The sequence below is a fragment of the Arabidopsis lyrata genome, assembly GCF_000004255.2.
Source record: "Arabidopsis lyrata subsp. lyrata unplaced genomic scaffold ARALYscaffold_2, whole genome shotgun sequence".
Taxonomy (NCBI): domain Eukaryota; kingdom Viridiplantae; phylum Streptophyta; class Magnoliopsida; order Brassicales; family Brassicaceae; genus Arabidopsis; species Arabidopsis lyrata.
The window spans coordinates 11,715,388-11,730,963 of NW_003302554.1; the positions used below are offsets into that span (position 1 = coordinate 11,715,388).

The 15,576-nt window shown below is 36.3% G+C and overlaps 1 protein-coding gene and 1 long non-coding RNA gene across 10 annotated transcripts; one reads left to right on the forward strand and one right to left on the reverse strand.

The window, feature by feature from the left end:
• Positions 1–564: 564 nt before the first annotated feature.
• Positions 565–7,760, forward strand: LOC9324600 (nardilysin-like). 3 transcript variants are annotated; one of them, XM_021035354.1, is made up of 17 exons: positions 565–1,554; positions 1,626–1,664; positions 3,104–3,242; positions 3,551–3,838; positions 3,923–4,035; positions 4,117–4,190; positions 4,290–4,508; positions 4,584–4,808; positions 4,892–5,073; positions 5,156–5,327; positions 5,421–5,576; positions 5,657–6,090; positions 6,169–6,321; positions 6,389–6,748; positions 6,829–6,908; positions 6,993–7,134; positions 7,254–7,760. In XM_021035354.1, exons 4-17 carry the CDS (start codon positions 3,572–3,574, stop codon positions 7,494–7,496), a joined length of 2,820 nt encoding a protein of 939 aa, XP_020891013.1. In that variant the 5' UTR covers positions 565–1,554; positions 1,626–1,664; positions 3,104–3,242; positions 3,551–3,571; the 3' UTR covers positions 7,497–7,760. The 3 variants fall into 3 exon arrangements, with proteins under 3 accessions (XP_020891013.1, XP_020891014.1, XP_020891012.1); XM_021035355.1 differs by lacking the exon at positions 3,104–3,242 and having other exon boundaries at positions 1,599–1,664; XM_021035353.1 differs by lacking the exon at positions 3,104–3,242.
• A 506-nt stretch (positions 7,761–8,266) lies between these two features.
• Positions 8,267–11,045, reverse strand: LOC110230841. Of its 7 annotated transcripts, none has more exons than XR_002333988.1 (9): positions 10,804–11,045; positions 10,283–10,461; positions 10,038–10,212; positions 9,806–9,931; positions 9,455–9,582; positions 9,128–9,375; positions 8,951–9,042; positions 8,751–8,873; positions 8,267–8,528 (listed from the first exon to the last, which is right to left on the reverse strand). It is a non-coding gene; the product is annotated as an uncharacterized LOC110230841 (long non-coding RNA). The 7 variants fall into 7 exon arrangements; XR_002333987.1 differs by lacking the exon at positions 9,806–9,931 and adding an exon at positions 10,570–10,706; XR_002333990.1 differs by lacking the exon at positions 9,806–9,931 and adding an exon at positions 10,570–10,706 and having other exon boundaries at positions 10,800–11,045.
• Between the last annotated feature and the right edge of the window lie 4,531 nt (positions 11,046–15,576).

Consider the following 15,576-nt stretch of genomic DNA (forward strand, 5'->3'; position numbering starts at 1 on the left):
CGACCTTTACTTTGCATGTGATCCGCTTGTCCATATAAGAAAAAGAAGAAAAAAAGAAAATTTAGACGAAGAAATTTTAGTAATGGTAAATAAATGTTTAGGTAAAGATTTTATGTGTGACATCCGAGAATTTATCTAAAAGTGATTTTTTAACAGTATACACATTCGGGAAACAGTTGACTCCCCCTCCACGTAATAATCGGGTGAAAGTGTTAATTATTGACGCATACGTTTATGATTGACTCCAAAATCCGCTTGGTAATAATGAGCTAGATTTTTCAAATCCTCCACAAAAATAAGAGAGAATATTACTCTTTCCATAAATACAAACGAGAATACCATTTTGTAAGATGTTTGAAAAAAAGAGAATATTTACTTTTGTAAAGAAAGAAAGATATTTTTAATAATGGTAACTAAAAATAAAATATCCGAGGTGACCAAAAAAAAAAAAAAGAATAAAATATCCGGTAAATATGCGTGACATCCGGAAATTAACCTAATTGTTTATAGTACTTGACCTAATCCCTCACCCGTCTTTTTTATAAACCTCCACTTCCTCTCTCATTTTCAATTTCATTATTAAGCCTTCCTCTACACTGTTCTTATTTTTTCTCGTTCTTACTACTTCTTTACAAAAGTCCTGATCTATTATCATCCCTTTTCGTTCTTATTATGTTTTATGAAATATTTTTCTTAAAGCTTTTTTTTTCTTGGTTTTCTTGTTCTTATGTTTTATATTTCACTTTCAGTCTCTTGTTAGCTCCCATGGCAAACCCCAGATCCGGTGTTCCGGATATCGTTTTGTTTAAGGTTAAACCCGGATCTGGTGACCCGGCGATTAGTTTGTTTTTACTTATTTTCTGGTTACAAGAAAAGCCTATTAGCTGGTTTAAGTTAATAACTAAAACAATGAAGTCTATGTTTTTTTTATTAGTTTTTAACTTTAATCTTTTGTGAAAAAAATTATATGGATTTTTTCTTTCTTTCTTTCTATTGAGACTACTCTAGCATTCGATTCTTGTTTTTTTTTTTCTAAATCATAAATTTCTTTTTTTTCTTTTTTAAATCATGAATTGAACTATTAATTGCTAGGTAGTTTTGTTTATCTCCTTAAGTATGGATGTTATAAAGCCCTTCAAGCTTATTTCGAGCCCATTCCGAGTTGGCTCTGTTTTTGTTTTTTCTTTAAACAAAACGACAGAGTTTAGTTCTAGGTTTTTTGTAAACGACAAAAATATTGTTTTCTCCTCTTTCTCAGTTCCTCTGGCCGCAAATATCGATTCACTGTCGCAAAATCGATTCACGAAGACTCAGAGAGCCATCCTTCGACAACGTGAGAAGAGAAACGAGATCCTTCGCACCGAAGCTGGATCTCTTCGCAGCTGGATCTCTTCGCAGCTGGATCTCTCCGCCGGATCTCTCGCCGGAATCCACTCCTCTTTGATCTTCTCACTCCACTCCACTCCTCTTTGATCTCTCCGCCGGCTGTCTTCTTCTCTCTCGTGCGTGGGTTTAGGTGTTACGATTGAATTAGCTGCGACCATTGTTTGAGAGGTAAGACTCATGGGTTTGATTATTGGATTTGATTTCTCCTTTAGTCATTGAAATCTCGAAGTGGGTTTCAGGTGTTACGGATTGAAATCGCTGCAACCACTGTTTGAGAGGTATGATATATCTCTAATTCATGATTTTGTATTGAGTTTATGTGTACCAATGGAGACGAGTGTTGTGGCTTTGTTTGATTTCGTGTTTCTAATGCTTATAGGCTATTATCGTTTTTGATGTTTGATTTTGTATTGAGTTGATCTGTTTCACCATCTAAAGCTGCCATTGTTTGATGTTTGATCTGTTTCACCATTTAAAGCTGCCATTGTGTGTTTAGTTCTGTGGCTTCTTCGTTAGTGTTTAGTCTTTTTAAGTGTGTCAGTGCACCAAACTAGCTTTAGATGAAACTTACTTTCTTTGGTTTACTGATTACTGGGATTTCAAGTAGACATGAATCTTGAGCTCTAAGCGGCTAATGCACCAACTTAACTTTAGATGAAATTGCTTGGATTTTGGCCTAACTCTGTCTCTATTGTGGTACTAAAGATCTCTAGTTAGTGCATGAGCGCAGGCTTCTCTTGATATTTGGATGCGCCTGCAAAAAAAAACATAGTTGTTCACTAGAGATCTCTTAAAATTTTCAAAATCTCTAAGATAATGAGAACTTGATCATCTCCTTAACCACAAGATTTCAAGTGAGGTTTTAACCACAAGATCATCCACTTTGTTCACTAGCTTTTTAAGTGTGTTCTGGAAATCTGAGAGTTCCTTCCTTTAATGAAACCCCTGTTATATGACTTTTTTGAGTTTGATTTGTCTGCAACGAAGCATGTAAATCCAGGAACAGCTTTGCTTCTGTTTGTGAATATCTTTCTCTCTTTTTTGTTCTATAAATTTGAGTCTGTTTTGGCCTCATTTCTTTTACTGAATAATTTGATTTAGTCAGCTAAAATTAGTCTGAATTTCTTACGCAGCTTTGCTTGTAATGTCTGTTCGAGTTTGGTTGACTCCACCATGGTTTATGGTACATTATCATCATGTGCATGTTGCATTATCATTCAAGATAGTGTCTTGTGAACTCTAGTGTCTAGTGTCTTTCATGTTTCTTGGGAACTCTAGTGTCTAGTTGTAAATTTGACGTTTACACAATTTGATTAAATAATCTCTTCTGGTTCAACGTAGAGAAGACTGATTGTTGTTATTAAGATTTTTGGAGTTTATGTTTGGTAATGATGTTGGATCCTTAATTGTCATAACATAGGCTTTGGTTCTTATAAAAAAAAATTAATTTCATGAAAATGAAAATTTATAAATGTCAAATATAATAATTTGAAATTTCTTTGGTTATAAATATATATTTGATCAATAATTAAAATTAATATGGTTAAGATTAAGGATTAAAATATTATTAGATGAAAACATGGGCATTTTAGTAATTTTTCTTCTCAAAAACATCTAAATGAGAATGGTTGTCAACCAAACAAACAAAGTTTTAAGCAAAAGCATTTAGATGGACCATTCAGATGAACTACCAAAAATAGAAACGAACATCATTCAGATGGATTAGTCAGATGGAGCATTTGGATGGATCATTTGGATGCATATCCCAAATGAGCAAACAAACAGCACCTCACTGTCGCAAAATCGATTCACGAAGATTCATATTTCACATTCTCTTCAAGTTCTGATAGGCTTAAGTAAGGTTCAATCTATCTTTGTATGACTAATTTCTTCTTACACTTGTCTAAAATCCATCCTTATGATTCAAATTTGTGTGATTTTAAAGCTATGAATACTATGATATTTTTTTAATAAATGTAGTATCTAATTCGACTATATTCACGTGTATGAAATTATTGCCAAGTATGATACATTAATTTTTTATAGTGCTTTAGTGAATCGTATCGGTTTATGTTTGCTGAAGTATTGATAAATTAGTTCTTCATATTTTTAGTAGTTCAATATATCTTCTCATCTAAAATTGTTCATTTATTTGTTTTTGCAGGGGCTTATTAGATCGTTTACCATGGATTACCCAAAGAGAAGTAGATCTTCTGATGACGATTCTCACGATTTCAAGAGACAAAGAATAGCTGATCCCGGTAGACCTAGCAAATCTTTCACGCTGGAGAATGGGCTCAAAGTCTTTGTATTTAGCGGCGGCGAAGAATCATCGGCTGCGATGACTGTTCGAGTCGGTTCCTTCGCAGATCCTCCCAAAATTCCAGGGCTCGCGCATGTAATCGAACACATGCTTTTTCGCGGTTCTCAAAAATTCAGGGGCGAAAATGAGGTAAGTAAATTCAACATTCAATGATTTAAATGTTGTTCTTAATCTCGTTGTTTTTTCTAAATTTCATTTCACTTTGTATTGCAGCTACAAGATTATGTGGCTAAGTATGATGGCGGTACTAATGCCCGTACTGAATTTGATCATACAACATTCAGCTTTGAAGTCGATCCAGAACACTTTCATGGTGCCCTTGATAGGTAGGTTTTTTTGTCAATTCAATTCATTCAACCCTTCCTGTAAGTATGTATATTTTCTCACCAGAAAAATTTGTGTGCCAGGTTTGCCCACCTTTTCATCAATCCTCTCATGGAACCAAAGAGGTTGGAACATGAGATCGATACCGTGGATTCTGGTACCAATACTCTACAAACCGTATTCAATCAATTAATCCAAGTGCGACGAATATGTCCGAGTTACCTACTTTATTTTTTGTTTTTGTTTTTGGCTTCAGAATTTCTCTTGATCAAGTACAGTGATGCTGATCGACTTGATCAAATCCTCGCTCACACATCTTATGAGGATCATCCCTTCAAATGTTTTTCTTGGGGCAACAGAGATACTCTCACCAAAGTTCCCCTTGCTTCTCTCCGAGAATCAGCATTGGACTTTTTCAATACTCATTATCGAGCTTCTTCAATGATCCTTGTGATTGTCCTAGGATCAGGATCAGGTAATGATGCTTTTTTTTTTTTTTTTCCAAGTATCTTCTTGATTTTGATCTAAACTTTGTCTATCTCAATTGCAGGCGACTTAGATAAAATTCAGTCTTCGGTGACTGAATTTTTTAGGGATATTCCTAAAGGAATATCTCCGTATACACCAGAAATCAGCCGACCATGGGACTCGGGTAAAACTTATTTCCTTCAATCTGTTGAGAATAATCAGAGAGTGATGATTACTTGGAGAATTCCTCGGGAATCCCATCAACAAAACAAGGTCGCAAAATATGTTATGCAACTATTCTCCGAAGGTAAAGAAATATTTTTTATGGTTTGGGAGTTGATTATTTTGGTAGGTTTTGAACCAGTCAAGGTGTTCATTTCTTTTTTGCAGAGAGAGAAGGATCTTTGTCCTTCTTTTTGAAGGAAAAAGGATGGATTTGGTCGTTGGAGGTTTATACTGGTGGAAACAACGGTTTTTCAGCTGATGATGAAGACCCCTCAGCTTACTCTTCCACCTCTTTTGGGCAACTGTTTATGCTGGTTTTGGAACTCACCAACGAAGGTTTGGAACAGGTATACTCTTAAGCTCCTGTTTGTTATGTATGATGAAGATCCCTCAGCTTTCTCATCATTATTTTCTTTTGTTAAATGACAGGAATATGTACTCATCAATCATGTATACGAGTATCTCCGTTTTCTTAGCCTGAACACTCCTCCTCCATATCTTATGAAAGAACAAAAGGATTTACAAGATATGAGATTCCGTTTTCTATACAGTGATGACCGGTTGATTGATTCTTTACATGTGTTTGCTGATCGTCTGTCAGGTTTGCTGATCATACATCATAATTGATCATATTTCATAATGAACACTATTTGTTAATATATGTTCATTTAACTGTTTAAATGTTTTTGAACAGCTAACATGCTCTGGTGTGATGCTGATCATGCTTTGAGTCAATGTTTTTCTGATCCTACATGTGATCATAGTGAGATCAATGGCTTTATAAAAGAATTTTTTACTCCTGCGAATATGAGGATGTATTGTCTTGTAAAGACATTACCGGAAAAAGAAGGTATAATTTTTTTGAATGCTATATATTTCCACAATATTTATGAATGCTATATATGCTTATTTGTTTTCTTCTATTTTCAGTTCCTCAAATTGAGCCATGGTTTGGAACCTCTTACATAGAAAAGGAAATTCCCGAATCTTGTATTGAGGATTGGGTGGGTAGTCGTTTTTCTTTCCCTCCTGAAAACTTGTTTATGCCATCAAATGAGAATCTGCATGGCAAGTTAGGTAGTGATGATGAAAATGATGAGGAGCATGACTCGGCTAGCGAAGATAGAGATAATGAGAGCGTTGAGATGGATGATGAGGAGATGCATGACTCGGCTGGCGAAGATAGCGAAGATGGAGATAGTGATGTTGACAACACGATTAAGATTAGCAACACTATCTACTATCTCTCTGGTAATAGCTCCATTTCTGCTGCATACTTCTATCTCTCTATGCCTGCAGACCATACCATGAACCTGATTCTTGTGGAGTTACTAAAGTACTCACTCTGTCCCCTCCAGTTTACTGAAAGTGGTTTTAACATTCCCTTTCTGACTCAAGTTTGTTTAAGATAATTATTATAATAGGTCTCTTTTTGTATGCAGGGGCGCATGGCTTACATAGATTGCCGAGTATCTCTACTTGATGGAAACAAATTGTTGTTGCAATTTGATGGATTACACGAGAAGTTTAAGGACTTCATATCAAAAATTTGGGATAAAATCAAATCGTTCAAGCCGATACAGCAACATTTTAAGGTATGTTTTTGCATATTGTTTTTGAATCATTCAGTTCTTTTAACCAATCTCACTTTACATATCACAGGTGATCAAAGAGAAACTTCTCTTGGAGTTGCATCCCAGAGACATATCGGAACATGCCAAGCAGCTATTCATGGAGTCATTAGTAGAAGAGAAGTGCAAGCCAGTGGCACTTGATGGAGTCACCTTCTCTGACATACAGGAATACGCTGCTGACTTTTCCTCCAATCTGCGTGTACACTGTGGCGTCATTTTTGGTTCTATATCAGAAGAAACGGCCAAGGATATTGCAAACCTTTTGGACCAACCTTCTCTCCTGTTGGACCAACCTTCTCTTGCCATTAACACTAATGTGATGGCGCTTCGTGTTGAAAGAACAGAAGACATACCAAGGAATGCTTTTGATCGCAATTCGTTGACAATGGTAAGTATTTCGATTCTAATTTCTTCTCAAGATTTATGAAATACTCGACATAGTGAGGAATGCTTCTGCGTTTTGTGCAGGTGGTATATGAAATACCTTGCATAGGATTGTCAAGTTTCTTCTCCTCTTTGATGGCATATGGATTTGAACGTCAACTCAAGTTCGATTACTTCTATTTGATTTTTTTTTCTCGTGATATATTTGTTATCTGTTTGAGCTGAGAGCTTCTTTCCTTTGTCTCCAGGATTGTAGAAAATCTGGGGTACCAGGTTGATTGCAGCCCCCAAACAGAAGGCATTAGAGGCATATGCTTTTCGGTTATTTCTCCTCAATATAAACCACATTATTTGTTGGATAGGATATACTCGTTCATCCGTGAATTCAAGGTAAGACTTTCGTGTGACTTCGTTTAAAATACATTCATGAATGAAGAGGACACTTTTGCCAATCTCAAAAAACTTAATTTCACGGATACATTCATGAACGTTTTGTATTAAATTTGTAGATTGAAGAGAACTCTTTTGCCAAGTACAAAGAACTTGCAATAAACTCCTTGGCTGAGGGATCTTCCATATGGCACGTTTTGCTCAGCAATGAGTACTCAGCTCTCTTAGACGCGAGAGGAAGACTTGCTTCACTTACTATTGAAGAGGCTCGCCGGAGCTACGATCGGTTGTTTCTATCTACTAGCTCTCGAAAGAGGGTTGAAGTGTGCATCTCCTCTCCTACTGGGGATATTAACTATTAGAAATGGGGATATTACCGACTCTTGAAGCAGCCTTTTTGTCTACCTTTTTGATGCGGAAGCATGCTTTTGTAACTAGTTAGAGTTTCTAACTTATTGATGGTTCTGTACTTCTGTACCTGTCATAGCTAGCTAAAACATGATGATATGCTAGCTAAAACATGATGATATGCTAGCTTATTTAGCTTCTGGGTCTGTAAAGATTGCTAGATGTAAAACTCCATGAAAAACTAGCTTATCCATGCCTTTGTCTCAGGTTTTGTTGTTTTTGTTCGACTCTGTTTCTATTTTTTGCAGGTTTACATAAACCGATTTATGCAGGTTTCAATTTTTTTGGTATTAATAAACCGAAATTTTGCAGGTCTTCAATTGATTTCGGTTTAAATAAACCGATTTCTCCATGATTTCAATTTTAATCGGAACTCTTAAAATACCTCATAACCGACCCGATTGAACCGTATACCATTTGATTAATTTCGGTTAAAATCGGCTAGAATTCTTAGAAACCGAATTTAAGCTTAACCGAATAATCCGACCTGTTTGAACCGATTATTCCGTAAGCCCAGGGTGACTATTCTGAATCTTTTAGTAATGGATGTTTTTAAAAAGACACTGATTTTAATCTTTCTCAATTTTTAATATCATCAATATCATCTTCTCAACTTCTTCCAAACCCAAAAGAACAGACTCATCGATTTTGGTACTCTAGTAGAGAAGCAACTTGACAAGGAAAACATTGGCAAAACGAGGCATTACATCAACTCATCTTCAAGTTAAAAAGGCTACGCATTAATTGAACAAATATGATGGAATACTAAGGAGTAAGGCAAGGCAACAAAGAGGGAAGAGAACATGTGTCTTTCTTTCAGTCAGCAATTTCATTAAAACTACATTTCGTATAGGATGATAAGCTGAGTATTGTATCTTTATCTTTAAAATATTAAAAGAAAATAAAATCTTTCTTCAGTCTGCAATTTCTACCTCTGATACCAACATTCCAACAATATGAAAATTGCCATACACCGTTACGGCTACCTATGAAATGAAACAGAGTTAAACGTCCGTAAGGATGCACGTGCTTACGATATAAGATTATCAAACTAATGCCAGCCCTTATTGATGTCAAATCTATTGGTCGGTAGGATCCAAGTGGACAGTAAAGTAATTGTTTTCATTGTGAAATTCATGTATTTTTCCTTGCTCCTGAAAACTAGTATTGACCTTAAAAAAAGGCTCTGTTTTACATGGTCAACTTACCGTGTCATTCTTAATTACAGCATTCTCACAGAGTACTTGGCACTCACTTCAACTTCATGCCTTCGAATGCGTCTCCATATGTACCAGTGATTACATACCTCCTTCCTGAGCTATCAGATATAGCTGCAGCGTTTACATATAGGTTTAGATATCCAGTTTATTATTTAGAAACGAAATATGACATGAACATTGTTGATAACCTGAGTTTGAAGAATGTAGAGGTCAAAGCGATCATCATACATCAACACAACTGCTTCCATATTCTGATGCAACCACTGGTATAGAGCTCTACCTACTAGTAGAAATGAAATCTCTGTCCATGAGAGATGAATTGTAAGGTGGAAGAACTAAACACAAAGGAAGGGTTATTCTTTTACCTCATTAAGTAGTTTTTGGAGCGCTCTACTAGAAAGGTTAAAGATATCTAGTCCTCCACTGTTCATTTCATTTGAAAACTTGCTGTCTACAGAAACGAGATCTAGATGGATGCTACCGACCCCATCTGCTTAAGTTATAATGAAGTCTTCCAAAATGGCAACTCCGTGAGTGCGAAACAAGGCTAAGGTCGTACCACGATCAAATTTTCGGGATAATTTGATGGCTCAATAAAAGGTTCCCACAAGACCTTCGACATATATCCACGGGTAATTATCAGCAACTATCAAAACAGATAATGACAGCAGAATTCTGTGTCTGGCATGTACCTTGTGCATATTTTATAATTCACTTCAAGATCACATGAAACCAAACTCTCCTCCTTCTTCGCGGTCAGATTAGCTTGCAGCAGAAAGTTTCTCATAAGAACTTCAAGAAGCAGACCGCTACATCCCCACTGCATGAAAGTCAAGAGACAAGAGAAGTCTTTAACAGAAGTAGCTTAAGAATTCAAGCTGAAGTATCCCATATAAAATGCAAAAGCTGTAGGCAAGGAGAATATGGACAATCATGGAGCAAAACGTATTCCAGACACTCAACATTAAGACTAAAAAATATATTCTAGACAATGGACCACATATCAACCTTGGATATATATTTGAAACCAAACCAAAACTCACACATCAAATTAAGTTTTTCATCAGTGAAGAAAAAAATACGAAGATGTAGCACTAGATCCATAAGCCGACATAAACTGATCACAAAGAACGAACACCTACAGTACAAGGCATAGAGAGCCACACTATCTGCAAACGCAGCATTGATGAACGTAAAAGTGAGATCAACAAAGTAGTGCGTTCATAAAAACATTATATTAGCCTGCAGATATCAGTATATAAAGCAGAAGCATACCCTTCCATCTGATATAAGAAGAGACACATCTCTTATCTGGACTTTTGTACTCATGTTTCCTTGCAAATTTTGTGAAGATGGCGCGTCTCAGGTGCATCAAATGCAACTCCATGCCAGAAAGATGATACTTTATGAGATGCATGCATCTCTACATTGTCAGACAGTATCCCTGCATCTATGCACATGATTTTCTTCTGATCCATATGAATACAAGTAGTTGTGACACCCCAAATAGAGGAAAATACCTGACAGTATCAACCCCCGGATATTATGAGCATCCATCCCCTGTCCATAGGCAGAGTACGATTTCAGTAGATTCCCAGATGAACACAAAATATGACCGTCTGCATCTTTAGAGGAGCAAGCTTTTATTTCCAATGTTTTCACACGGACCGACCACTCTTCAACTTTGGTAAGTGAATACCTGAAAATGACGAGTGTACAAGATAACTTGTCAGAACCCCCAGTGGTAGAATACGTAAATCGACAACCAAGAAAAAAAAGACAATTGGATGAGTGTGGTTTTGACAACGGCATCAGTAGATGAGTCACAGGCAGTGATCGTAAGACCAAATATGTGTATGATAGGAAGCATAGGAACATATTCAACTGCTTGGCAAAACAAGCAGACACCACCGTGGTAGATATAAATGTACAGCAAAAGAAACACTGCATTCACGTTTGTATAATAACAGAAGGTTAACTAGCCACTAATACTGTAAAAAGTCACAAAATGAGCTCCTTTATCGTTGCAACAATTACCTACCAGAGATCCAGCTGTTGAATAGAAAGAACAAGCACTGTGCTATTTTCTCCTTCATTTTCAAGGTTGACGTGCAACCTGAAAAGTACCAAGTTGGTATCGACGGTGAAACGAAAGATGGGAACGGGGTCAATTGGAGCATTTCGATCTCCATGATCCTGAGTATCAAGACATTCAATCACAGACATGATTCCTTCAAATATCGACGGAGAGAAATGCACATTGATCACAGACAGAGTAGCTTCAACCTGAAATGTTAAAAAGAAAATAAAATCTTTCTTCAGTCTGCAATTTCTACCTCTGATACCGACATTCCAACAATATAAAAATTCCATTACACCGTTACGGCTACCTATGAAAATGAAACAGAGTTAAACGTCCGTAAGGATGCACGTGCTTACGATATAAGTTTTTCAAACTAATGCCAGCCCTTATTGATATATGCTTTCTAAATCATCATCTCCATACCACTACTCATTCTTAGAACACAACAAAATGATGAACTACCTCATAATATGCTCCCTAATGGACTTATATCATGTGAAATGACTTCTAAAAACCATCTCCTAACCATTATCCATTTATATACATGTTGAAGTAGAATAAAGGACAAAACAAATAGGAATGACAAGCCACGTAATGATATGCTCCTTAAGTTATTAAATCATATACAAGATGATGAGAATTTCTATGCTCTACACTGAATCCAACAGGCTAGGTTAGGCGATCTCCTGCAGCTAGACAAATAGGAGGACAAGGAGCCACACAATGAACAAACCCATGAAAATTCTTGCCTGTTCTCTGCGAAGGAAATCTAGCTTTTTCTTGTACAAGTTTATATACCTCCTCCGCATTTTCCTGTAATTTTTTCCAAAACAAAAATCTGAATACTAAGCAGATTGCTTGAATATATTGCGGGAGTATTTGTCGACTTAAGCCAAGAAACAATAAGCTGTTTGCGTGGAAATAAATTATGCAGAATTTTTAAGAGCATTGGAAAAATTGTAACTAGTATATGATTAATCATCACATCATCTAATTAAGAAAAAGATGGGAAGAAAGTAAGCTTACTTGATTTAAGAATGTATTGAAAGTTTCCACAGTTTTTTCCGTACATCAGCTATAATTGATTTTTGGGCATAATGCTACCAAAGTTTAATTCTGCCATCATGGTGGTTTCCTCGATAAGGAAGTGGAGCAGGAACGATACCGCCCATACCTAAACCATTCAATACATTCTTAAATCAAGATTTCTTCAAAACGTTCCATAGTGTCATATAGTAGAGCTAAATCTCAGAATAATAAAAGTTTGAATGGAGGAAAAACTATCCTACCCCTAATAAAAGGCTTAACTCTCACGCAATTGGCTAGTTTGCAATTAATCTAACAGAAATAAGAATCTGGTGCAATTGAAATCCATTCAGACTCATGACCTGAAACGCATAAGTGGAAGTTAGAACGAGCCATGAAATTGTAAATTAATCTTAGCTCTGAACCTAGTTTAGCAATTTGGGAACTAACCACATCAGTCAACTCACTGCTGATGGAATACTAAGGTAGATCGTCATAAAGCTCTCCAGATCGATTGGCCTATGCAAAGAAGTGCATCAGGCAAAATGAAGGATGCATATTTACACACACAACAGAAATGCAACCAAGCAACAGCATGCATACACCAGTGTTCGTTCTGTATAAATATTGTATCTTTGATCAGATAGCTGCAAACAGCTTCCACTAAATATAATGTCAATATGGGAGGTGACGGTGAACAATAATAGAATTGGCAAAATGCAATGCAAATCATTCATGGTACACTGATTACTGATAGATAGGAATGTCATCAAAAGTGCACTACTGGAAAATAAGTTCAGCCTAGAACTATGTGCTTAGTCAAAAAGATTTGCTTCTACAAGATCAATCAGCTGAATCCTAATTTTTTAGGCCATCAGGTAAATGAAGTAATAGACTCGCTACAGCAGATATAACATACAATTGTGTGCACCTCATTTTTAATATAACCCTAAAGATAGAGCAACCATGCAAAGCTTCGATGGTAAGGACAGATGTTAAAACACAGCAACAACGCTCCATCACCAATAGTGTTACACAAACATAGACTGGCTTCAGTAAATAACCAAATTTATCGCTTTGCAATCTCGATTGGCACCAGTTTGTCAAAACCTCCTTTTTTATCAACACCCAGAAAGTCCATGTTTCCCTCATAGATGTCGCAATAAATTTCCAAAGCTTCGATCCACAAGTTTATTCACTTGCCCCCCTCTCATCCTACCAACTGATGACCTGATATTCAACATAGACGCCATGTCAAGGTATCTCAGGTGCGCACATATAAACCACAGATCTTGGCTTCACCAAACAAAAAATTAGTTCATGGAGAAACCGGCTTCAACGGAGGTTTATTAGTAAGTAAAGAGGTATGTGGGTGTAGTGGGATATGCTATTAGCTGTCTCACAATGTAATTCAAAACACAGCATTATCATAGAGTAAAGAAAAGCTACAAGGAAGCAAACACGAAAGTGTACTACTTTTTATTAAGTGCCATTGAAGGTGCATCAAGAGCTTACCCTACTGGGGTTTGTTTAGTAACTTTCAAGCTTGAAAACCGCAGTCCTAATACAACTTCTACCTGCAGACAGCAGTTTACAGACAAACATATGAAAAAGGGAAAGAAGACAACACCAAATGATAATTCAAATCATAACTCTAGTGAATCGCAAGATAGACTGATAGTAGTTTAGCATAAACTTGATGCTACCTAAATTTGTATCCTCCAATGATAATTACTATGCCCTCAGGCCTAAACCAAGACTACATTAAGATTATAGATGTATATACAAGTTTCCCTGCTAATGGAGAATACAGAGTTACAAGCCTATATTTAACTAATTAAACTGAAAAAGCAGGAGACTTAGCGATTCAGGTTGTGCATCAGAGTATAAGATGTGGAAGTTTCTGATGGACAGTTGAATGCTATCAAGAATCTAAGCCAATAGAGAAGGAAAGTTGACATAGTAGAAAGGAGCGAAGACATGATTGATAACCTCATCCACAAGCAAGAAGATTTAAACTTACTCAAAAATCAGCATCAGACCAAACATAATGCAAAACTGTAAGATGCTTAAACTAAGGATAATGTAAAAAATGTAAGACGTTTAAACTAAAGGTAGCATTGCAGAACATAATGTCACCTTGGCTGCAATATATGACATACTAAAAGGATTCCCTGCTGGACTATCTGGAAAAAACAGAAAAATTGAAGGATCTGACCAAATATTATATAGGAGCAATCTTTAGAGATTAACTAATTAGTGCAATGTAACAGAATCCAAGACTACACAGAGTAGGACAGAAAGTATTTTGCTCACCAAAGATACGCCTGGATAATTTTGCCAATTCTGCAGCAGCAAGCTTAGCCTTCTTACCAGCAAACTCTCTTTTCTCAACCACATCTGAAATCCACTGCAATGGCCATGGAAACATTTGGAAGTTAAGTATAAAGGCTTGTCCACTTTGATATAAGCTTTAAAAGTTGTCTATGAGTAGGCTCATCCAAATATTCGATTGCTGCCTGAAACTTCACAACACACCTCTTCTCTAAGCACTTCCACAGCTTCCGAGACTCCATCCTGCTGCTTTTGGAAATTGCCAGAAATTTACTCAAAACTACGAAAAGAGAAGACTAGGCTACATCGAAAAACTCCATGATTTTTTATTCTGCGCCATGATGAATCAGTACGAGAAAAAATTAAAATCTGATCGTCCAGTTACCTCAAGAATAATATTTCAGCGATTTCCACGGCACATGCTGTAGCTCTTGTAGACAGTGCATCGTAAATGGCTTTTTCTACCACTTATGCAGCTTCCATGATGTTCTCATCATTTGTTTCCTCCAGAAGCAGGTGGTATCTTTTCAATGGTTGAGGAGCAACACCAAGCCAAGACATCTTTTCTGCCCAATAGAACTGATCCAGCATAAATGGGCATATGATCTGTACACACACATATACATGCACATTATGTAGTCACTTTTTGGCATTATAACTTCCAGATTGACTCAAATGAACACCAAAACTAGTCTGTTAACCCAGAAGATGCAAGATAAAGCTTCAAGAAAAAGAGACCAAAAAACGGTAATCATCATTTGTAACCAACAGTGCACAAGACTTTGGTTTATGAAAAGACTACATTAGGTTTATTGCAGCGTAACTAAAGAGCAGGCATGATTAAAGGACCATTGTACGTCGAATCTATTGACACAACATTCATTAACCGTACTAGTTAATTCTAACCTACTGATCCTTGTAGTAGTTTTACCATTTTATGTCAAGTTCGATACAAACACGTTTGTGGAACTAAAACAAATCTGTGGGATTCCAGCATGTAATGCTGCAGATGTAGAACCAAAATTTCCAGAGGTAGACATTTTCATAATAAAAACAAGAAACAATTATTGCATGAAAACTACCACTCGTTGAGTAGAAACAAAAAAAAAACAGACTCAAACACTCAATGGCCAATAAGTAACAGGTCACCTACCAATGCAATGTCATATGGTTTTTAAATTAATATCAGTATCATATTGCAACTAAACTACTACAAGTTTTAAAAAGGTGCTTAGATTTAATCAGAGATCAGCCAGTGCCGGACTTATAAAATGAGAAAAGTACATTAAATGGGTCAAGTAATAAGAAAATACAAACTATATGAAGATATAATCTGAACGGGAAGACAGATTGCAAAGTGAATCAGATGTT